Source organism: Heloderma suspectum, chromosome 4, assembly GCF_057233095.1.
Source record: "Heloderma suspectum isolate Gila_16-S chromosome 4, 16-S_ref, whole genome shotgun sequence".
Classification (NCBI taxonomy): domain Eukaryota; kingdom Metazoa; phylum Chordata; class Lepidosauria; order Squamata; family Helodermatidae; genus Heloderma; species Heloderma suspectum.
In genome coordinates this window covers 203,746,072-203,770,732 of record NC_139461.1, presented here as the reverse complement: position 1 = coordinate 203,770,732, position 24,661 = coordinate 203,746,072, and the positions used below count along the sequence as shown (strand labels likewise).

Genomic DNA, 24,661 nt, shown 5'->3' with positions numbered 1-24,661 from the left:
ATAATAAAGCAAACAATTTCTGAAATGGAGAGAGGTCTGCTACTCAATTTATTTATTTATTTTTATTAAAACCTGCATACATCCAAATCTTTGGGTGTATTTAAACAGCTCTTTCAGTCTTAACCAAATCCTTCTAGGTACAGCCACCAACAGCAGCTATGAGTAAAATTTTCAGAAGAAAATTTAGCAAATTGAGTATGGCCCAGTTTGCATGTCATAAAAACCCACACTGTTTTTTAAAACCCTGGTTTCCAACTCTGGGTTGACTCTGCCCTAACAACCCAGAGTTCCTGGTTTCTACACAACACTAAACAACCCAGGGACAGAGTGTCCCTGGGTTGTCTAGCATCTGCTGTCTGCTGTGCGAGAGATCAGGTGGAGGGTGTGCATGCTGGGTTGTTGTGATGTGAGAACCAGGCCGGTGAGTATGGGTTCCAAATCCCTGCTCAGCCATGATGCCCATTGAGTGACCTCGAACAAGTCACTATCTCTCAGCCTAACTTATTTATTTCACAGTGTTATTGTGAGGATAATATGGGAGGGAGGACCATGCAAACTGCCCTGAAAAAGGCAAGGTAAAAATATAACAAACAAAACTTTATAGAGACTGGGTTTGCACGATAGCAGGGGTAAAAGAAGCCATTGTGGCTTCTCCCCTCCCCCCACCCCCACACATGCTGCGCTACACCCATTGTTTACATAATTACACACACTGCAGCGCAGGTTGTCATGTCATCTAAACCTGATGTGCAGCGCAGTTGGCTTAGGACCCACCCTACAACCCACAACATGCAGCAGGGGTTGTGGGGTGGGTACAAAGCCACCCACACCGCGCTGCGTTCGGATGACACACCAACCCACGCTGCAGTGTGGGCAATTATGTAAATAGGCACGCATGGGGAGAGAAGCCATGATGGCTTCTTTTACCCCCACAATCGTGTAAAGCTGGCCAGACTTTCCATATGACAGTAACAAGAACAGTAAGTGTTCTCCACTGCATAAACATCAGTAAAATGTCACTCTTAGATGTAGAGTTGCTGCTTAGACCAATGTAAGTAAATCTGACATGCAGCTAGTTCCAAAAGATCATAAACTGCACTGCGAGGCTGAAGATTTCTACCGTTAACTGTACAAGTAACTGAATAATCTTGATAAGGGCCACGTTCTCAGAAACAGTAACAAACTCTTTGGGTTGTAGCCAATGTTAGTCTAACAAGTCTCATTAATTCCAATGAGTCTACTTTGTAACCAATTCTGAAGAAGCAGGAGTTTGTTGTTTCTGAGGCTATAATCAGAGCAAGGCCCCTGCCATTCCTATCCTGGATGCCTCTGTCCAACATAGAAATAAGTACTCTTTCCTCTCAAGAAAGCAGAGTAGAGCAAAATTCTGGGTATCCTAAATACAACTTCACTGATCATGGCCAAAGAGCATGGTTTGAAGGCACATGAGGCAGCCACCTTGCTAAAGCTAACAGGTCTGGGTTTGGTCAGAGCTTGCAGGAGAGACCACATGTCGACACCACCATGTGGGAATCGCATGTCGACACCTTGAGTTCCACGATGGAAGAAAGGTGGGATATAAATATAATAAATAAATAAAGTGATCCTCCTTGTGGGCTTATAGGTGAGGAATCTATTCCTAAAAATAGCACAGAATAAAGGTGCTTTCTTCCGAACACCTATAGAAGTATTTGAGATCTAATATTCACAAATGGTTCATTATCTGTTCCTGGACTATACCACTTCAAACCACATGGCATATTGTATGACTGAATGCAACCCCATTTTTAAAAAAAAAGAGAAACTCCCAAAACATAAACACCTAGATGTCAGGGAGAAGGGTTCTGGAGTACCTGTCTTCCTGATGGGAGCAGAATTTTTGTTTTCCGCAGGTAAACTTCCAAATATGTAATTCCACCACCGCCAATCTGGTGTGGTTCAGTCCAGGAACAGATTCATCACATGCTAAGTTGTTTGTCTAGACCAGACCTAAAATTCTTCAGCTTTGCTCATGTGACCACAGCCTGGGGTCAAAAGCCCCACTTTGTCTCTAAGTGACAACTCTCATACAGGTTTTAACTATTGTTAAAATTGAGGCAGGAAGCTAAGATATAGTAAGTTCAGAAATTAGCATCCCAGAACAAGTACTTAGTCATCTCTCCCATTCAACAGTACTCTGAATACACATGAACAACAACAAAAACACAGTCATGCTTTTTAGCCATCATCTGCATATGAAAACGTTGGGGGCAGAGGATAACCCAAAAAGCAACTTCACTTTTTGGGCCTTAAAAATGCACTTATTATTTTGAAGAGTCCCAAGAAGTGCAAAGGTAATTCAGCTTCAGTTTGCCACCCCCCAAAACACCCACATGCAATGAAGTCACAATCAACGCCTTTACAATGTACAAGACTTCCTTTTTATAGGGAGTTTGCCTAAATATGTAAGCAATTTCATAGACAGAAAATGTGAGTAATTTTGAAAAGGTCAACTTTCCTAAACTGGTTTCTTTAAACTTTTGCACTCACTGTAACTCTATCTGACATTTGGGTGAGTGGCCTTTGAAAAATTTAACTTCAGGCTGCTACTACCAAAATCAAAGTTACTTCTCTCTCTCTCTCTCTCTCTCTCTCTCACTCTCTCTCTCTCTCTCTCTGTGTCTCTGAAAATCATCCAAACATTCTGTAATAAAATAAGGAACACTTCTCACCTTCTTCTCGTATTTCTGTAGCACCCACAGCTATACATGTTGTAAGAAAAAGGAGGAGGGTTTTCCTAAAACAGAAAGAAAATAATTTTACATTGAATGTACAAAAATAGTATTTAATTACTAATAATGTAGAATCTTTAAATATGTGAGGCTTTTTTCGACATCAGTTGTACAAGTCTTGGATTCTATTAGGCTTTCTCAGGCTTTTCCTAGTTAGTATCTCATTTTGTCAGAAGACCATATATCGAGGCAGTGCTGGGTGATAAGCCAAATCTCCACCATCCACCTTTCTCTCTCCCACTGCTACCATTTTCTTCCTACCTGCTTACCTCATTCTTCTCTCTGAAATTCCTGCTCCCTTGGGGGAAGTAGGGTGAACTGTAGAAATGTGAAGTTACTGTCTAGCAATGGTCCTACATGTCCATTTTCTGCCCCCCCCCCCACCACGCACACAGAGAGAGAGAGAGAGAGAGAGAGAGAAGGAGGGAGAGAGGGAGCGGGAGGGAGGGAGAGAAGCACTCTCGCATCATCCTACGTGTATTTCTTTCACTCTTTCTGAAACCATCGAGAAAAGAGGGGAAGAAAGTCATGTGAATGAGGGACAAACTAGGTAAGTATAACGTCATGCTTTCCTTGTTCCGTCTCTCGTACCACGGGGCTAGCAAATCATGTTCCATGGGCACTCCCAATTGCCCCAAATTTGGCACATAGGCCATTATTTGTTGCCCCACCCCTTACATTAGTTCTTTCAGATCCATGTACTCACGACTACTCTAATAAAGAACTTTACACACAAATGATACATGAGTTTCACACAATTCTCCAAAAGGGCCTCACTCCATGAAGTAGAACTGAATACTACTCACTTATGAGTAGCATAGCCAACTCTCAACTGTCTCCATGATCTTACATAGAATCACAGAATCATAGAATAGTAGGGTTGGAAGGGGCCTACAAGATCATCGAGTCCAATGCCCTGCTCAGTCTTTAAGGTTACACTTATTTGGGAGTTAGCCTATTGAACATAGTGGAAATTACTTCCAACTAAACATGCATAGAATCAAGGCTGCAATCCTATGCATACTTACTTGGAGTAAGACCCACTGAATTCAGTGGAATTTTCTTCTGAGTAAACACGAATAAGAACAAATGGCATGTGGATCTTTCTGGAGTGCCTTTACATGTTTTGCTCCTAGCAGCTTTCCCCATGGATTGTGCCTTGAAGTTATTTATTTTTGTAATGAAGGGGTGGGGAACATTTTTCAGGCAAGGGCCACATTCCTCCTGGCTAACTTTCCAGGGGGGGGGGGTCAAAATTAAAAGTGGGCAGGGCCACCATCAACACTCCCCCTCCCCCACACAACCCCATTCATGAGCAAACACACACATACCATCACTCACACAAACATGTAGGGGGTTGTTGACGCAGAGTGCTCTGTCCTTGCTTCGCCAGCCCAATCAGCTTCCATCCCACCAAACAGGCTGCTGAAGCAACTCCCTCTTCATTGCTGCTCAGCTGTCTCCTGAGCAGTTTAAGCCGCCCCCCCCCCCCGATGCCGGCTTCCCCTATCCCACTGCTCAGGAAACAGTTGAGCAGCAGCACAGAGGGAGCTTGTGATGGTGACTCCTGATGGAGCAGGCTTCCGACACCATCAGGAAAGGTGAGGGAAGTCTTCAGGAACTGCCACTTCAAGTTGGAGGGCGGCTCACTCCCTCATCCCTCACCTTTCCAGAGGGGCAAGACTTTGGGGAGGGCTGTGGTTCCTCAGCGAGCTGGATGGGGAGGCCTATGGGCTGGAGATTCCCCACTGGTGCTCTAATGGCATGTTGAGGGTTTGCCAGTAGAATGGTAGCAGTGCCATGCATGAATGTGATCCTGCCACCCCCATCCTCTGTTTGTTTTATAGACAAGTCATGTTAATGTTTGTGTTATGCAAGACATTAATTTTTACTTGCTAAACAATTTTTTCAGATTCAAAACCTTTGTTTGTCCTATCTTCTAACAATGCAATCCTATGCATATCTACTCAGAAAATTGTTCCCACTTTTTTTTCAACAATTCTTATGCAACTTGATAGAAAATAAATTGCTTTTGAAGAGAAATTCAAAGGCAAATAAAATTTTGGAGAAATTCTCAAGGGCTGGATTTGTGGTTCTTGTTCTCATCTTATTTATGAGGTGGCTTGAGGATTGTGTATGAGTGTCCTGTCTTTCACTGTATAAACATGTCTCTGGCTGCCTATAGCCTCCTCAGCTTCCCACACTTCAATTAAAGCTCGGGGAAGACATCATGATAGAACTCCTCCCATAGGGCATTTTCAGATCAGGAAATGTGAGCGCCTGGGAGGATGCAGAACAATAGAAAGATGTGTAATAGAAAGAAAAAACACACTGCACCCTTGGCCACATTGTAGTGATTAAGTATGCTCAAAACCACCACCAAAAGGAATTAAAAATAAATAAATTATAGAATGCCCTGAGAATGAGGTAGGGAAATAGAAACCTCTTCCATGGGGAAAGAAATGTTTCAGGAAATTGGAGAATGGTTTTTGGCACAGCAGTAGCTCCACTGCTTCTCTAGAGCTGGACACAACACTGCCCCCCTCACATCTGCTACAGGGCAATCAGGGAAATAGCAATATTATAAGCATCTGCACTGGAGACAAGATAAAGCCACAATCATCCCTCAGAAGACCCTGGGGAAGGAGCTGAACCCTGAAGAATAACAACTAGAGCTGAGCCACACAAAAAAATCTGAATATTTTTCTCAGAAAAATTCTGAGATTTTTCTTCTTCTTTTTTTTACCCTGTTAGAAATACAAGGCCACTTTAAAGAATTTTCTCTAATTTTTCATCATCTTTTTTTTTGTGGTGGCAGCTTTTCCTCTCCCCTCTCCACCCTTCCCAAAGCCCCAGAATAAGGCTAGGTATGGAGCATTGTGGGGGATGCAAAATGGGATCCAGGGTGCCAGCACAGTTGATGCTGTTGCAACTTAAAGTGTCAGCACACAAAACGCCCTCATCAAAAACAAGAGAAGCTGTGCTACAACGCTGTGCTATAAATGGTGAGACCTACTTGTGCGAAAATGTTGGAGAATTTCTCCTCCTCCTGGATAAATTCAATGAAATTGTTCCCTCAATTTCTCTGCCCACAAATAGGGCAGAGAATTTCAAGAGGCCATTTGCACACAGCTCTACCTCAGAACTAAGTCCCAATGAATTCACTGAGGATTAGTCCCATGTGAGTGTGTATAGGATTGCAGCTTCAAGGTACTTTCTCATGCTGTCATAAGGAGAAAAAACTCAACAGCGGCTGGATACACAAATTCTTTCACATAATCGTCCAAAACAAAACAAAAAAACATTCAGCAGTTAGATGTGTTACATTTTGGTTAAGCTCCATGAATTGTGTGAAAATACAGGATGTGTCTGCATGTGTGAGCATCAGCAAAGCAATCCATCCTGACAATCTTCCAGCATGGGGAACTAACATCACATGAACCAACTAATACCACAGCAAGTAAAAAAATGACAATTACTACATATGGATCAAAAACCTATCAGGGATCCCATCACACAGAGGGTGGCCTATGGGACTGGTAGAAGTCTAGGGCAAAGTGATGTAGTGGCTAGAGTGTTGGACTGGGAGTCGGGAGATCTGAGTTCTAGTCCCCACTTGGCCATGGAAGCTCAGTGGGTGACTTTGGGCCAGTCACAGACTCTCAGCCCAACCCACCCCCCAGGGTTGTTGTTGTGAGGATAAAATGGAAGAGCAGGATTATGTATGCTGCCTTGGGTTCCTTAAGGAGAAAAAAAGGCAGGATATATGTAAACGTAATAAATAAATAAAGCATTTGTTTGTTTGTTTATTTCTATACCGCCCAATAGCTGAAGCTCTCTGGGCAGTTCACAAAAATTAAAACCACAAGGTACAGCATAAAACAATATAAAATATGAAAGCTTAAAACTACAATATAAAAATACAACCAGAATAAAACCTAGCAGCAATGCAGAGATTTAAAATACAGATTTAAAACAGAACAGCTAAATGACTAGAGTGCTAAAATGCTGGGAAAATAAAAAGGTCTTCACCTGGCACCGAAAGCTCATTCCACAACTATATGCACATTTGCTCCCTGATTATATCTTCTGAAGTCAAGGGGTGGAGCCAAGGCCAGTGAGAGTGGTTCCATTCCCTCCTCATATGTTCAGTGAACATGTGGAGGCATTTCTGACAATCTCCCATGAAAATCCATGAAAAAATTCCAGAGGCCAACGTAGCCATTTTTTTTCCAGTAGCTATCATTTGCTCAGATGACTGTAGGAGTAGTTTGTAGACTCTGAATCACCCAGGCCTTTTAATCAAAGTTTCTAACCTCTTTGTCCTAAGACCTGTTATCAACATTATTTTGCATGATTAAGTCCATGTATTCATTCATATGCAGGAACACACCTCCCCCCCCCCCAACACCCTACCTGTGTAGAGGAATAAAACTGACATAAAATTGAAATGTATCCAACCATTCACAAGAGACAATACTCCACATCTTATACCGCAAGTATGAAAAGTATCAACTGAATCAGCTCTGAGTGAAGAGACCATATATAATTAGGTGAACCTGGTCTATTAAATCAATAGGCTTAGAGGTATCTAACTCCATATAAGATCAGGCTGCATATATATTTGCATTCTGTAAGTACCTTTTCATCCTGCATAGGGAAAATGAAGTATTAATTTCCATTCTAAATTTTAAAAATACAGCTTTGTACAGTTCAAAACATTGCATCCTATAAATTGACCCAATAAAAACACCATAGGAAGGATCCACATCTGCTTTTAAAATAACAAGAGTTTCACATTGCAACTAAATTTGGGAAATTCTGGTTACCTGAACTGTAGTCTGAGAATAACCCAGGTTCATAAACCATGGTTTGATCTTGGCTTGTTTGAACCAACCAAACTTTAACTAGAGTTCTCCAAGTTCCAGTGTAGCAAGAAACTCTAGTGTAGCAAGTGTATTTTAAAAGCAGGAGCAAAAGCTTCCAATCTCTTCCTCATGGCTGCACCAGAGATGTGAGGGGGGAGAACATGAGCCCAAGGCTCGTGCCAGCTTGTGCACATAATGCTAGACAATGGTTTAGCATTGCATTTGAAAAGGGCCTGTACATGCCAAGAAAAGTTTCACCTGCTCATTTTTTGCCAACATAAGACCAATGGTTTATTCTAAAAAATAATACAGAAATAATTTAATGGCTTTTATCTATGCACCATTTATTTTACCAACCTCTGTCCAAATACAAGTAGGGTTAGCAGCTGTTTTTCAAGCAGGGACTCCAGGGCCCTTTATAATTGAGAAGCAGACATTCAGAAGATGAAATCCCCATCAATCCATCTCCATGCTAAAGTAGCTTCGCCTGCTGAATTTCTGCTTCTCACACAGCTCCTAAAGGCTCAGAGACCCTTCAAGAAAAAAGGTGACAATTTGAAATATAAGTTAAAAGTTTATTTTTTGTCAATAATTCACTTTTACTATACAAGGTCTTCCTGAGAGAGTGCTCCAGCTGAATTTATCCTGTCTGAGTTCTCTTTGACATCTGATATAATGAGAAAACACACCTGTTGCAGATGTACTTCAAAGGGTTGGCTTTTTGTTTTGTTTTGTTTTACAAATGAAGGCACAGACTCTGAAGAATGTTTCCTTCAACACTGTTTTGTCTCTCATTTACGTTTTAAAAGTTTTTTTTTTTAATAAAATCTGAAGCATAAAATTTGTAGCTGCTGCTCTTTTAACAGTGTGAGTGCTCCTTAAGAGATCAAGCTATACTGATAATGATATTTTATGTGCAGCAGTCAGTTCCCAATTCAGTAAACTCACAGAAGAGGATCTGGTGTTTTTTGTTGTTGTTGTTTTTAGCATAAAATGTAACTATAGAAATATATATTACTGTGTCTCCAAGACCAAAGAAAATGAGTATGTATCACATCTGCATATCATGCTGGGCAGTTTTGCAATGTTACATTTTTAAACTTTGATAATTTTTTAATGGAAGTTAATACATTTAAAAATAAACACACAAATCCTTCCCTTCCTCCATGGAGTTTAGAGCAACTACCTTGTTAGTTGAGGTAGATCGATAGCAATTGCCCAAGGCCACCCACAACATAATCCTATGCATGTCTACTCAGAACTAAGTCCCATTGAGTTCAATGGCAAGTGGGTAAAGTATTGCAGCCCCAGTGAGTATCACAGTTTAGCAAGAATTTCAATCTGGACTACAAACTATGCTTTAGCCAACTATACCATACTGGCTTTTATGTTCTTATGAGCAAGTTTTTTCTAACATAGGGTACAATCCAATGCATGTTTAGACAGAAAGAATGGCTGGCTTGGGCATGCTGGGAGCTGTAGGACTTTTTTCTGTCCAAAGATGCATAGGACTGCATCCTTAATTTGTCTTTTGTGAGAAGGCAGGTATCCAACATAACATAGCAAAAGATTAATTATCCCTTAATATATATTTTTACCACGTTTTGTATTTACAATACACATGATCTGTACATATAATCTGTACACACAGATTATGGACTGATATCTTTTACTTAGGACAAATTGATACAAACAGTGTTGTCAACATCAGTAATATTTGATTCACATTTAATTCTATTACTCTAGGGGTGCAATCCTATCCAGATAGGTGTCTGCCTCCAAACTCGGAGGCGACCACCTATCCAAAGCAGGGCAGGAGAAGCATGGAGGGGATCATTACCTCTGCGCTTCTTCTGCCCTGCATTTTTGGCTAGACAGCTGATTGCGGCTGTCTAGCTGTGGGAGGGCAGAGCAGGGAAGGAGGCTGCTAAACGACACATTGGAAGTGTCGTACAGGCATTTCCGCCCTCCCTGCCCCAGAACGCCCGCAGCCACACATCCCTTCAGCCGCTCCACACTCCTCTTGCGAGCGCAGAGGATGGGGATCTTCCGCGCTGCGGAGGCAGCGTGGAAGTGAGGGGAGGTCAGTTCTCCAGGAACCGACCTTGGAGCGCGGGCTCCACGGTCGGTTCCCGGATAACATGATATCCTGCGGCCACAGGATTGCTCCCTAAATGTATGACTAAAAAAAAAGTTAGCTTACTTTTCTCATACAAATTAGCCTGATTAGCTCCCAGAATCCTTTGCTTCTGTCTTGCAATATGTTACTTGAATTTTGCTTGAATTCTAATACCAGTTCAATGCCATGTGTCCTTTAATTAATGGTGAAGCCCATGCCAGACACTCCTTAATATTGTTTATCAAATAAGGAGAAGTAATAAGTAATAAAATACTTGGAGCGGGCAAGAAAAAAGAATTGGAGCAGCAAAGAAGTAGTTAATAAAGATATGCTCTCAAGATATTGTGGGAATGATGATATTCATTGTATAATGGAAAAAATAGACAGTGAGATCCTGTGAAAAACAGGACCACAAGGAAATTCTGAATATCTGGTACTTCCAAAGTGGTGAGGATCGTTGGTGAAATAAGCCTCTTTCTTACAAAACCATAATGCTGATTAATCTATAATTATGTTTCATTACTGGTTAGTAAATCATACGGTTCCCATGTAACACTATGCCAGGGTGTAGCGCTATGTGCATAAGATGGAACAAGCCCGAGTGAAGCCTCGACACTGCAGTCTCCCCCTTTCCCTGCTCCTCCTCCCCCCACCCCCATGTAGCCAGGAGGCAGACCCTTATGGAGTTTACTTTTACTTCACACCAGGGGTGGGCAACTTGTAGGCCTCAAAATGTTTTGGCCTATAACTCCCATCATCCCTCACCATTGACTATGCTGGCTAGGGCTGATGGAAATCGTAGGCCAAAACATCTGGAGAGCCACAGGTTGCTTTTAATTTACACAAGAATTGGCTTGTCATTCTGTTCAAACCAGAGACTGTGGTTTCAACCCCCACCCCCACCCCCACCCCCCGGTCAGTTTCAAAACAAGCCAACTTCAAGCCTTTGGTAGTTTTTCTGGTTTAATTAACCAGAGTTGCTTTTTAAACAATGATCTCTGTTCAAACATAGCAAGCCAGCTTTCATGGCAAGCGAAATGAAACTCAGCAAGTGCACAAACCTGAGGCTTTGCTCAAGCTCATTCTAGCTCATGCACACAGTGTTAAATCCCGGCTTAGTGTTATGTGCAACTGTAGTTGGCTGTCTTAAATAAGTACTAACAACCAAATAATCCAGTGTTCTTCACTGCAAGGCCCATGAGCCAGTGGCAGCTCCAAGTGCAACTCTGCTTGTCAGTGAGCAGCAACTGGGAATAGCCACATTGACAGCCCCATTCCTGATGCTGCTGTCCCTTTCCCTCTCTCTTCACTGCAAGACTTTTCCATCACCCCCTCCAGATTGACTGCAAGTGGGTGCAAGAGCCAGCAGCTGCTTCTAATGTTAATTAATTAGACATTAATTAAAGTCTAATTAATGCTTCTAATGCTCTGCATGCTCATCCAAAGGAGGTAAGGAGGAAAAGAGCAAATGAGGGAAGGAAAGAGTCAAGAAATAAGAGGGAAAATGAGGCAAAACAGGAAAGGCAGTGTGGCAGACAAACTGTCCCAAAGAGGTGGGACCAGGAAGGTCTTCTAAAATTCCAGGATTTTGTGTGGTGTGCATCTCTGAGGGTTGTCTTCTGGTTTTTGGCTGCTTTGCTCAGTCAAGCCGATACGAGGCTGTGGCAGGGCAGAGAGTCTGGCTGGCGTTCTTACTGGTTGCAGTAGTTTCCCACACCATCAGGACTGGGGGTGGTGGACGATGAGGAATGGGGAAGTGAATGTGTGCCTCGTGCAGTAAAGACGGCAGCAAAGGAAGGGCATGAGAAGAGGGTTCTTCACCTCCTTCCAAGTCTGACAAGCGGGAACACTGCCGTCTTATTGAGTGAACATCCAATCTGGCTTTGAACTGCTCCATTAGCATGAGATGCACATTTCATACAACTGCTCTGTGTGTGTTTGGGGGTGGGGGAGGAGGAGATACATCAAATCATAAATAAACCCAAAACGAACAAAACAGGATTGTGATGGCAGAGTCCAACTATTGCATGAAGATAGGTTGATATCAACATGAAATTGCTAGAGTACAATTCATCGAGAGATCCCACCGTATTTCCTGTGGTTTGAATAAGGACAGAGATTCCTTATCAGTCTACCTGTGTTAATCAGCCCACCATTGCAACGATGGCTGTTATCACCCAACAGCATTTTGTGAATGGTGGCAACTGTTAAGGTAATTATTACTGTCTGAATTTTCTGCATTTCAATTCCCTCTGACAATACAGTTTGCATCTCCCCCACCCGCACAGCATATGTATATAAATCTACCCATCTGGGGTTAACACGTCATGCATCTAAAGTGGGCATTGTCCATGAAAGCTTATGCCAGAATAAATGTGTTAGTCTTTAAAGTGCCACAAGATTCTTCCTTGTTTTTCCATGAACAAACTCCAGGATCAAGAGGAATACTCTCATACATCCAATTTAAGTATGTTTTACATTATTCTGTGTTAATTTAGTTACTTAGTAGTTAACGTAGTTCTCACACTGAAGGTGGGGTGTTTTTTTTTGCCAAAGTAGCTCCCACTTGAAAAATAGTGAAAATCATTGAAATAATTCAAAAGCCTGTGTTAGAGTCAACTATTACTGAATATCAGTAATGCCACTAAATGCTATTTTTATCGATACAAAGTGGACTCACATTTTTAAATAAACCAGTCAGAGACCTAATGAACACCTTTGAAGAATATCCCACGCTCCTACTGTAATTGATAGATTGAGGGACAACGCAGTCATTTTCATCTTTACTTTAGAGTAGGTACAGGGCCGCCTATCCAAAAGAGGACCCTAGCATTGGGGTATAGGGGGGCTTTAATCTTTCCCCCTTATGAGTCCAATTGGGTTCCGGTACCTGCAATTTCTATTGCAAAATAATGATCCATAAAGCAAATGGATAACTATTTTACAATAGAAATTGCAAATGTGAGACCCCACTCTGGATTGGGACCCTAGCAGGGGGGAAAAGAATTAAATTCAGATTGGTGGCCCTGCACCTACTCTAGAATAAAAATTGGGGGTTGACGTAGTTGCTAGCTGCCTCCTTAAAGTAATGTCTGTTGTGGCCCTGATATGTCTATTTCTTGTTGTCAGAGATGCCTTTTTTACCTCACTGGTAAGGTTTCTGAAAAGTTCACTTGGCTTATAAACAAAGATAGGTACTCCATATGTTTAACATCTACAGCTGTTCCTGGCTAATATCAAGAACAGATGATCACTTGAACAAGGAAGAGTATAAAGAAACTACAAACAAAAGGTAGTCAGCTGAGGGTTTTCCAAAGACTGCTAAATCCCCATTCCATCCACTTCCTTACTCCACAGAAGGTGAATCAATTTAGAAAACTGACTTCTTCCCATGATCACTTACATTCTTTCTTTTTCCATAGTTGTAAATTAGGAACAAAGAGAAAGAGAAATAAGTCTTAAGTCCCTTTCATGCTGGTAGTTTGCACACACAAAACCCCAAAATGATTGCTACTCATAGTGCCACTAAAAAGTGCAAAGTTGTCCTTTATTTTCTAAATCCTTATATCTGTGCAGCACTGTTGTGTATAAAGGAAATTATCATTGAAAACTCCAAAAATGCTATCTCAAGAGATCTGGTGTGAAAAATGATTAATTAGCAAATGTGCTTATATTATTGGGTCTAATATTTATACTACTGAGTCTAATTATTGCACATTCCTTCAGTGATTTTCTGCTTAAGTCACAAATCACAAATATCTCCAGATTCTATAAAATGTACACAGTTCAAATCACGGTTTGCAATTCTGATTTGGAGATAAACTATGGTCTCCAGTAACTACAGTTTGCCCTATTCACATATCAATGCAAATTGTAACTCCTGGGAACTAGGAAGTGTGGGTGGGAACTGGGGAGAGGGGGAGGAGGACGCACACAATCCTGAAGTCTGTTTATATCCAAACTCTGGTTTGGCTATGACATGACTTAAGCCAAGACTGTATATACAAGGTACATCAATATAATTCTCTATCTTCCTTCCTCAGTAACATTCACAACAGATTTATTACTTTGGAATCCAGAAATAAAGACTGAGAAATACTTAATAAACACAAGTTTTAAAGTCATGCAACCCCCCCCGCCAAAAATACACCTAGAATAAATTCTGAAATGATTTTGCCTGTTTCTCCCCTAATAAAAAGAGAAAGAGAAGGAAAGCACAGCTCTTGGGGATCTATTTAAGAAGATGTGGCAAAGAATATGTAAACAGTACTATTAGCAAATGGAGAGCTAAGACTTGGAAGGGTTATCTACCTCTTAGCAGAGTGTGGCAAGGAGAAACCCCTTGTGGTTGTTAAGATGGTTGTTGGGAGTTACTGTAGCTCAGCCTTCCCCAACTGGTTGCCCTCCCAAATGTTTTGGACCACAACACCCAGCATTCCTGTCCACAGGCAATGCTAGCTGCGACTTGATGGGGTTTGAGGTCCAAAACATCTGGGGGGCACCAGGTTGAGGAAGGCTGTTAACATAGGAGTCAGGAACCTGTGGCTTTCCAGATGTGGTACTCCAACTCCCCAAAGCCTCAGGTAACAAGGGCAATAGTCATGGAAACGGGGAGTGGTAGTCCAACAACATATGGATGGCCATAAGTTCCCCCACACCTGAATTAGACGCTCTGGGTCTCAGTAACGTTGCATCCAAAAATAATTAAGTTTGGGTTTCCTTCAATAAGAAGGTGGTGCCTGTCCATTGATGCAGCCTTCCCCAACCTGGTGCCCTCCAGATATGTTGGACTGCAACTCCCATCATTCCCAGCCAGCATGGCCATTGGGAGCTGCAGTCCAAAACATCTGGAGGGCACCAGGTTGAGGAAAGTTGTTTTGATAGAAGCTACAAAATACTGCTGAAACTCTATTACAACAGAAATGAAGAGGGAGAAAGGTCCAAGAAATCCTCAGTGGGAGGAAAGAGTAGCCTTTTGTATTTGTCAGGGGTTTGCCTTGTTTTTTAAAGATACACAAACATCCCCACATGAGTAGTACAGCAGCAAAGCACTCCGCCATGAGCAAAGTTTAAACAGGAGACAATGGTGTACCATGGTTAACACTGAGCAGAACTACCCTCGTCACCACCAGATTTGAAGTGGGTTTGTAAATACTTGCTATGAATGAGTCTAGTTAGCATTAATGTGGATGCAGATATAATGTTCCACCATGGTTAAAGCAAGCCATGGAATGGAAGGCAGAATTTACAAAGAAGAGAGGAAGGAGGGTAAGAGAGCACTTCTGCCCCATCCTAATCCCCCTCAGTCATCTATCCAAGGATGACTGCTCTGCTTATCAAAGGCAAGTAAAACTGACTCTAAACCAAGATAATCACAGTGCCTAGCATTTGAAGATACCTAACATTTCTTTCAAAGACTGACAATGCATGCATTTACTCCTTTACACACAGAAAAATCCAGTTTTTTACTTATGCACACACTTCCCTTTAACAAAATGATTATACTGAACAGATTTGATGTTTATTTTATTAAGTTATATAAGAAATCTATATCCTGTCTTTTGCTTTTAAAAGCCTTCAAGGAATCTTACAAACAAAGGCACTTAAATACCCAATAAAAAGTACGAACAGAAAAAAAGATCAAAAAATAAATCAGCAATAAAACACTAAAAGTAAAAAATGAAAAGCTAAAAACTAGATAAAGGGGATTTAAAATACCACAAAAGCATAAGAAAGCAGGGGATGCGTGGGTTCTTAAATATCACTACAAGAGAAAAAAGAACAGACCTCAGCTCTCCAATGTGGTGCTTGAGGGTACTAATGTGCCCACGGACACCTCTCTTGCCTCCCACCAGGCTCTCTGCCCCTTCTGATTTTTATTTTATTTCATAAGATTTTTTAAAATTTATTTTTTTACCAGAAGGGTGGCATGTTGCAAAGTGAAATGCTGCCTTTCCACACAACTCTTAGTTGGGTTCAAAAGAGGGGTTTAGGAGCTCAGACACCACCTCTGCTTTGTACTTAGGTTCTTGGACAAGTTACTTTTCTTTTAGTCTCACCAGTTTGCCTTCTGAGAAGTGAGTGTTTCCCATGGTAACCACTTTATGAATGGACAACTACTGCCAAAGGCGGCCATCTTATGAGGGTGCCCACAACACTCTCTCAAAATGTGTAATATGCCCATGGACCCAAAAGGTTGGGGTCCCTGAAACAGACATTGCCTGATACCTAAAAGATAATGATGGTGCCACGAAAACATGTCTAGAAAGAGTTCCACAGTTTGGGCACCACCGTGGAAAAGGTCTTATATCCGACAGCCACCTGCCTGATCTCAGGAGGTGCACAGAGATGATCTCAGTAGAGGGGCATGTGTGTTTGGGAGAAAGTTATACTTCAGATACCCCAGCCTGAGACTGGTTAAGGTTTAAAGGTCAAGACCAGCACTTTGAATTGAGCCTATATTTTTCCATGCTAGAGTAATATGTTTGTGATGGTCCAGATTAACCTTTCCCAAGACTGGCTTCATATAATTTTCATACAGTCGTCTTTCTGGACAGCAATGCACATGATGTTTATTACTGACTGGCCCTGCTACCACTTTTTGGACTCTGCATATAAGTTATTTGGACAATGAAAGGTAGGCTCCCCTGCCAGGAATCTGCTAATTGGTTCCAGCAGCAAAGAGGCAACAATCCCCCCAATCCCAAAAAGCCAAACTTCACCCTGGCAATTGTTTTCACAGCTCTGAAAAACACACTTATGTGATTTTTTCTCACACCTTTTCCACACCCATTTCAAAAAATCTTTCCCCTCATCTGGACCCAATTTGCAAGGCCCCAAACTGGCCAGGAAACTATCAAAGGGTCTACAGAGGAAAAAAGATATGAAAAGGCAAATGGTGAGCAAATCCAGTCACAGCTACGCAAGAAGTGAGTAGTTGCTCAAATCTACTGTATGTAGAACGGGTCCCCATCATGCTCCAAAGCACAGGAAATGCCATTTAAAATAAAAGCGTACAGAAGAGGATATTCCATCTTGCATTTCATATGCACTTACAATTTAATCTACATTTTTGCTCAAAGAAAAATGACAAGTCTCTTACATACTGACAGCCTGACAGGAAACCTTTGGAAGCTCCTAAGCTGCCAATTGCCTAAGGGCTCATTGATCTGGTTCACACGATCATGGAGGGGAAATAAGCCACAGTGGCTTATATTCCCTCTTAGTGTGTGCTGTTCATGCACAGGGGTGAACAGCATAATTACATCTAGTAGCACGGCTTGTCATGCCATTCGAACCTGGGCAGGGTGGGCAAGCAGGCCATGGGTTTTGGGAGGCCTGTTACACACAGCAGCAACTCACCCTGTTCAGATTCTCATGACACAACAAGCTGTGCTGCCAGCAGTAATTATGCTAATCTCTTCGGACGCAACAGGCACACACGGGGAGGGGAAATAAGCCACCATGGCTTATTTCTCTTCCGTGATCATGTGAACCTAACAATTATCTCTTGAGTCTTGGAGACAATGCATTTGTTAATGTAATTAAAAATGGTACTGGCGTGTTTGGCTGGAGCACCACATTTATATTCAGTTTGCAATCCATGATGGCCCTGTGTTTTAGCCCAGCTACTGTCTATACAGCTTGTGCATGTGCCTTTCTCCTGCATGCAGCAAGTTACAGCATAAACAGCATTTTTATAGCAACATCAATATTTTAGCCACGGTCAAAAATACAAACAGTGATTATATGACCAAATCCTACAGCAATTTTTACAGCTGGCATTATATGCTGCTGAAAGTGTGGGAAACAGATTTTCTTGGTATTTGCAAACACCAACCTTGACAACAGTCCCTGTCCCACAATGTCAACGGCTAGTCAATTTGTTCAAGCCTAATGAATCCATATCAAACAATGCTATAATGCAAATATAATGTGTTTCCATCTATGTTGCCATGGACTAATATATACATACATTTTTTTTTGGCAGAAAGTACTTCCTCCTAACATAAACAAGTTAAAATGAAGCCCGTTTCAGCTGATATTGGTCCAAGGAAGTCAGTGGAATTAAGCAGGTATATGCCCAAATATAAGGCTTAAAACCTTAATTATTGTTTGTTTACTTGTGTTAGAAGTGACAATGCAGCAGGTGAAGAAATAGAAGCTAATCCACCTGGAAAACCATATTCATCCTGGAAAACTATCAGCACGGTGGCTTCCATTTTACCAGTAGTATTACACTGCACATATGAGGCTTGACATCTCAAAGTTACAGCTCAAAGAAAACCTCTTCCAGTTCTCTGTCAGTGATGGACAACTTTCTAGGCCTCAGAGTTGTTCAAGATTATCAAATGCTAATCTGACAGAGGACTCTTTTTCAAAACAGAATTATTAAATGGGGAATTAAGCGCTTTCAGCACACATTTTTCACATATCTCATTTTTCACATTTTTCACTACACATTACATTTTTTGTAGGTGTCTCCAGGAAGATTTGTTCAAGTGTACATCTACAAATGTAGTGTATGAATGAGATAAAATATAATTGGAAATGCATATATAATTCAAATATACTCATCAGGGAGCCAGGATTAGCAGCAGCTTCCTGTAGAGCAGGGGAGCACAAATTCCAGCCCATGGGACTAATCCGGCCTCTGATGGGAGGGACACAAGTGGAGCAGGAAAGAGGCACTCACTCTACTCAGCTGGTGCTTGCAGGAGCCGGTTCTGCAAGCATCAGCTGAGCCTCTTTCTGCTCGACTCATGCCCGGAACAGGACGTGAGCACGCTGAGAAAGTGGGGCTCTACTTGGCCAGTCAAGTCCCTTCTCACACCCTGATCATGACACAAGCAGCATATGAAAGATTTCGCCTGTGCTTGCAGGAGTGTGCAAGCACTGGCTACGTTGGTTTCTCCTTGCAGGCAGAGGCAACGAGTCCCATGTATCTCCTTGCACGGACGGGGGGGGGGGAGTGGGGGGGGCGTGATGGGGGAAGGGGTTTTGGGGTGGGTCCAAGCTGTAAATGTTCTTTAAGATGGAATAGGAGGTGCTTTTGCCTAGCTCTTGTCAATAGGGCATTGGATGGGCAGAGGGCTCCAGTCTTGGAACTCTCCATCTAAAGAGCAACAATCGCATAGGACTGCACTCTAAAAAATTAAAGAATTATTATGTGTGCAGGTGCTAGCTATTGTGCAGATACATACCCTTTTAGAAATAAAGGGGGGAAAAAACATCAGTGGTGAAATCAACAAGGTTTTCCCCAAACCTTGTGGGTTTCACTAGAAACATAGCAGGACACTTTTGTCAGTTTCACCAAAGCCCAGAGAAGAGGGTCGTGGCAGCAAGGTAGGCAAGTAATACAAACTTGAGGATTACACACTGTCAGGTTGCCGGGGGGTGTGTGTCAGAAAACCCCCCTCATGCATTCAGCAATCATGCATACCAATGTATGTGCATGGAGCTCTTTTATATAAGGGGAAATCCGAATTAATCGAAGAGTACCGCGTCATGTGGAAGAGGTCTACAAAAATACATTGGAAATTCAGTATACATGTACGGCCTGTTCTTGTGGTTAATGAAAGTACAGCCAGCAGACAGATCAGCTGTGGCTAGCCTACACAGCCACCCTGTGATCCCCTCACACATGTCCTCTGAAAACCCCCACACACGCTGTCGCTAACTACACCGTGATAGATTCCATTCAAATCTAGTCACACGGCCATCATCTGGACAGGCTGCTGGGGAATATCCTTTCCTACACCAGCAGAAGCAGGTGTGGTGATATTTAACGTGGGGAAGCATAACTTTTCAGGACTTTTTAAAACTGAAGCACCCTGGCTGCAGAATGCCCTCCACAGAGAGGCTTGCCAGGAACCTATGTTGTGGTATTTCTGGTGCTTTTGCCCGAAATTGTCTTGCAGACAAGCAAACAAACCACAGCTTGTTTTCCCTATTTCTGGTTTGTTTCTCTCCCACCCATATTGCCAATCTTCAGAACGGTTTCATATTCAGGCTGCTCTTGCTGGGCATGTCCATTTCAGGGCAGACAGAAGCAGAAACAAGTCAGGGATAAGCCACGGTTCTGGGTTCAGACATCATGACAAGCCATGATTTAAACAAGTCCGACTTTATAAGTCAACAACAAACCATGGGTTCTATTTGTGGTTTATAGCTGGTTTGTTTGAGGGATGGGTTCGGAAATAACGACAAGCCAGATTTCAACAAACTACACCATGGCTTAGTGTTGTGTGTAAACCAGGCCAGTTAGTGAACAAATTTTCCAAAGTGACTAGCTTTAAATGTTCCTTCTTCGAAAACCAGTGAAGTGTTCAATCTAAAGCGTTTTTGAGGTGACTGGCTCATAGAAAATTAGTTGTCAGGAAGAAAGCTTCTGCCATTTTCCTGACATTTAGGTTTTTATGTAATACAATTTAAAAAAATATTATTTTTCTGGATGAAGGACTTCCAATCAAGAGTCCCCCACCTGCAACTGTGAATAGTACTACAGAGGTTTACTACCTGAATGAGAACTAGGCCCTAAATATCAGATATTTCTGACAAATAGAGATAAATTCAAACTAGCGAGGCATGAAACAAAGGAGTCAGCCTTGCAAATCTCAACAAAGCAGTCACATCGCTCTCCAGCTCTTTCGTGGAAAGACTACCTCGCACGCCAAGGGATTTGTTTATAGAAAGTTCCCCCAAGAGACTTTGCTGTATTAAATTAAGGAATTGGCTGCTCGGTAGAGCCTGCTCATTTTCTAAGCACAAACTGAGCTGAGCCCAGGGCAAAACCCGAACCACATCCAGAAAGTTCACCTTGATTTTTCATGCTTGAAAGTCAAGCCTTATCCAAGTAGTCTACCCACCGCAAGTAACAACAAATGCCTCTTTGCTTCTGTTGCCTTCAGGGGAAGAAAAAGATGATTACTGGAGATGAACCAGATCAAAATTACATTTTGGCAACCTGACCTCTCAGAGCAGCATTTGCTTGTAAAGTGAGGGAGAGAGGGTGGAGAGGGAGACGTTTTCCAGTCAACTGCCTCCCCCACCCCCCGACACACACATAAATACACACAGACAAACACACATGCAAGCTATCTTCAAAACTCTCCTTCCTCTCCCAATAATAGTAATCTTATTTACTTATTTATTGCATTTATATCCCGCCTTTTTTCCTCTTGCCTACAGTAACATCGTGTGAGCCGGTAGCTTGGTAGATCCATTCAGTCACTACCACTGAACGTAATGCGTGCCCCTGATTTCTGAATGTCCAAGCTCTGCACTCCCAAAAATTCTATTCTGCATGATTTCTTGCTTTTGAAATTCTAGTATGGCAATGCCCACAAGGGCAGGAACTACTTGGGAGCAAAACTGTCTTTTCCAGCCCACTGAGGGACCACCTGACTGATGAGGAAGGGGCAATCAGGGTATTGGTGGCTGCACATCTTTATGACACTACTAAATGTATGCTAGCATGGTGTGAGATAAAGAGGGAAGTGTTGCTTCCTTCTTTCCTTCCTCCCTGGAAGGGCACAAGTCCTGTGTGTTATTTTTAGAGTAGGAACCATCTGATTTGGCTGCATGCTAGGAAGGAGCCTGTTGCAATGGCTTTGGTGTTGGCAGACAATTTTCCTTTTCTTTCAAATAAAAGTTTTTACTGGTGATCTGTGGCTATTTAAAGTGCCTGCAGGCATGAGCATGGTTGAATAGCATTTGTGTCCATCCCTCTGCAGTCATGTTTATGGAAAGCAGCAAAGGGCACCCAAGATGAGAGCCGGTGTGGTGTAGTGCTGAGAGTGTTGGACTGGGAGCCGGGAGATCTGGGTTCTAGACCCCATTTGGCCATGGAAGCTCACTGGGTGACTTTGGGCCAGTCACAGACTCTCAACCCACCCTACCCCACAGGGTGGTTGTTGTGAGGATAAAATGGAAAGGAGGAGGAGAATAATGTAAGCCGCCTTGGGCTGTCAGTGTCTGATGTGCGGTGTATGGAGGGGGGCAGCAAGGAATTTTCTGTTTTGACTGGCAAGACGGAATTCACAATCAGTACCTGAAAAAAACACACAAGTTCCGTCTCCAGTGTTAATAAAATAAAAATTGGGAACCACTGTTCTGTGGAGTTGGCATGTTCTTGAAGTCCATCTAGGAAAGATGGTAACTGCGGAGAAGAACGCACTGGTGAAGACCACAGTGTCATCTCTGGTTAAAGAAACACTAACTCCCTAAAACTCGTCTCCCCAACCACAACAAACTTGCCAACTCATTATCAATCTGCTTCCTAAGTTCATATCATGATCAAGCCAACAAAAACACCAGCAAAGTACATCTGCTGCCTCGTGTTTATATATATATATATATATATATATATATATTTTCAACATGAGGCAGCAGATGTACTTATATAATGCATTTAAATGTATATATTTATTTAACTGCAAAAGGATAAAACGTTTCCTTCTGGCTTAGTAAGAAAAAGCCAGTCCAGAGAGCTAACTTCTCTTCCACCCCCATCCCCAATTCCTCTGTAGATAAGCAAGCCTCCTAAGTCATAGGTGCAGCTGCGGCACCCTAGGAGTCCCCTCCATCCGTGCAGCACGCATGGGAAACGCGCCAGCAAACTTTCCCCCCTCTTCCTCCTCCAGCGCACGACCGAGTTAGCATCAACTGCGGGCCAGTCTCGCGGGCGGGAGGTTGGGAGAGAACTATCACCCCCGTCAGGCACCCCGCTGTGTCCTCAGAGGCGAGTCCCTTCGAGTGCACTGGGCCTTGCTCCCAGGTGAGTCTAGAGCTGCAGCCTTATCCCCCGCCGCCCCTCCTCCGCAGTGCACGATCCCGGGAAAGATAAGGCGCGCGTCCGCCAAAGGCATCGCCCGCAGGCAGCCGCTGACAAGACGCGCGCGGGGCGCGCAGCGAGCTCGGGCCGCCGCCCGCCCCCGCGCCCAGCCGCGCCGCTCCAGCGCCGCGCCGCCCGTACTCACGCGCTCGCTGCGGGGGAGATGCGTCCACTCCTTGTCCGTTGAGCTCCTAAATGCATTTGTCTGCATTTGTCCGAGCAGCGAGGTTCTGACCGAAAACAGAAGCCAGCTGCCTTCCCCCCAGCCCGCCTCAGGGTTCAGGTACTGGCCATGGGACCGGGCTCCGGCGGGGGTCGCTCGGCTCGGCTCGGCTCGGCCCGGCCCGGCGCTCTGTCCGCCTCACGGGGTTGCCCGCCCTGCCCCGCCCCGCCCCTAGCGCGCCTTCCACATGGTGCGCAAGAGCCGGCGCCGCCGGAGGAGCTGCTTCGCGTGCGCCTCGCGGGCGGCCGCCTCGGGGGAGCTGCCGGGGCTGCCTCGGCCGGGCTGCTCGCGAAGTGCGCCGCCGGAGGTGTGCGCGCTCGGGCAGGGGATGCCCAGCGAGGAGGGCGGCTCCGTGGAGTTGGGCGGCGGCGGCAGCAAGGTCCGGAATATCGACGCCTTTGGCGAACGAGGAGGAGGAAAGAGAAAGAGGGAGAGAAAGGCTCGCTCCCCGCAGCGTCCAGCGGCAGCAGCACACAGGCACCCCGCGCGGGAAGGCAAGGCGCCTGCCTCTGGCTGCTTCGGGGCAGAGCAAGCGGCCGACCCGAGGCAACGCCAAACCCCCCCGGCGCGGCGCGGCGCGGCGTTGAATTTCACCGCTCACTGACTCGCGATTACATCATCAAACGCACCTCGAGCTCCTCTCCCCCGCGCGCCCCCCGGCAGCCGCCGCGCGGAGGAGGCAGAGCGCGCGCGAGACCCTGCCGCGGGCGGGCGGCCGGCCCGGCTCGGAGCTGCCGCTGGGGGGACCCAGGGGGCCGCTTCTGCGTTGGCGCCCTCTTCCAGCGCCGGCACAGCGGGCCGCCCTCCGCGCTCCTTCCTGAGGCAGAACAAAAGCGCCGTTGCAGCCGCAGGAGCGCAGACCTCGTGCTTCCCCGGAGTGGGTCACCCTGCTGCCTTTCCAGCTGAACACTGGTTTATTAGAGCTGTAGGCCAAAACACCTGGAGCGTGACAAGAGAGTTGCCCACCTCTGCTTGAAAGACTGATACATTTATTATGGCATTAGCGCCGATTTAGAATTACACTTCATGCATCTGACGAAGTGGGCTCTTATCTGTGAAAGTTTAGCCTTATACTGTAATAAATGTGCCACACAAGAAGTTTTGTCGTTTTCTGCTGCAACAGATGGGAACAGCTACCTCTCTGGCAGCTGTTAGTTTTTAAAGACACTGGTGCAGTTTTACTATGAGATAATACGGAAATGCTGACTGGAATTTGTATTATAGCTGCTGATCTCCAGTGGGCAGGGCCAGTCCTACCATTAGGCAAAGTAAGGTGGCCACCTCAGTAGAGGCTGGGGTGAGAGGCGCAGCAGTGAAGCATTATGGGGTCCTTCGCAGTCTGCCTTGCACCCACCTTACTGTCCTTAGGTTTGAGGGGGGACACCATCCCATCGACAGTGTTGAAATAAGATTCAACTATCAGGTCAGCTTCTTTATGTGCAATGGGGGAGGGGCACCATTTTATCCTTCGCCTCATGCAGCAAAATGGCTTTGGCCAGCCCTGCCAGTGGGAAGGGGAGGAGGAGGAAGAAAGTTTAACAGGTTTTCCATCAGCCATTCAGAAATGATTAATATATTTCCAGCTATACCTCAGATGTTTTGATTCACCATTGTGCCAAAAATTAGAAATAAGGAATATTGAGTACATTCCTATTAAAGGATGAGTTACATTCAATGTTGTAATTTTGTTACTAAGCATCAAACAAGAAGGTTCTTTTTTTCTGGATTATTTATTCATCTGCAATTAGTATATGAAACGCTCACGATAAAGGGAAGTATTTAGGTCCCCAATATTTCACTACCAATTTTCATAGAAACCCACAATCCTTACAAATTGCTCCTTGA

General features: G+C 43.9%; 1 protein-coding gene across 1 annotated transcript in view; it reads right to left on the bottom strand.

Moving 5' to 3' along the window:
- Positions 1–23,380, bottom strand: part of COL24A1 (collagen type XXIV alpha 1 chain) — a 223,565-nt gene extending 200,185 nt beyond the window's left edge. Inside the window, exons 1-2 of the mRNA XM_084852036.1 lie at positions 22,739–23,380; positions 2,712–2,776 (exon numbers count right to left, since the gene is read on the bottom strand). Of these exons, the coding sequence (XP_084708162.1) occupies positions 2,712–2,776; positions 22,739–22,794 (121 nt within the window). The 5' untranslated portion in view covers positions 22,795–23,380. The remainder of the gene's footprint in view (positions 1–2,711; positions 2,777–22,738) is intronic.
- Between the last annotated feature and the right edge of the window lie 1,281 nt (positions 23,381–24,661).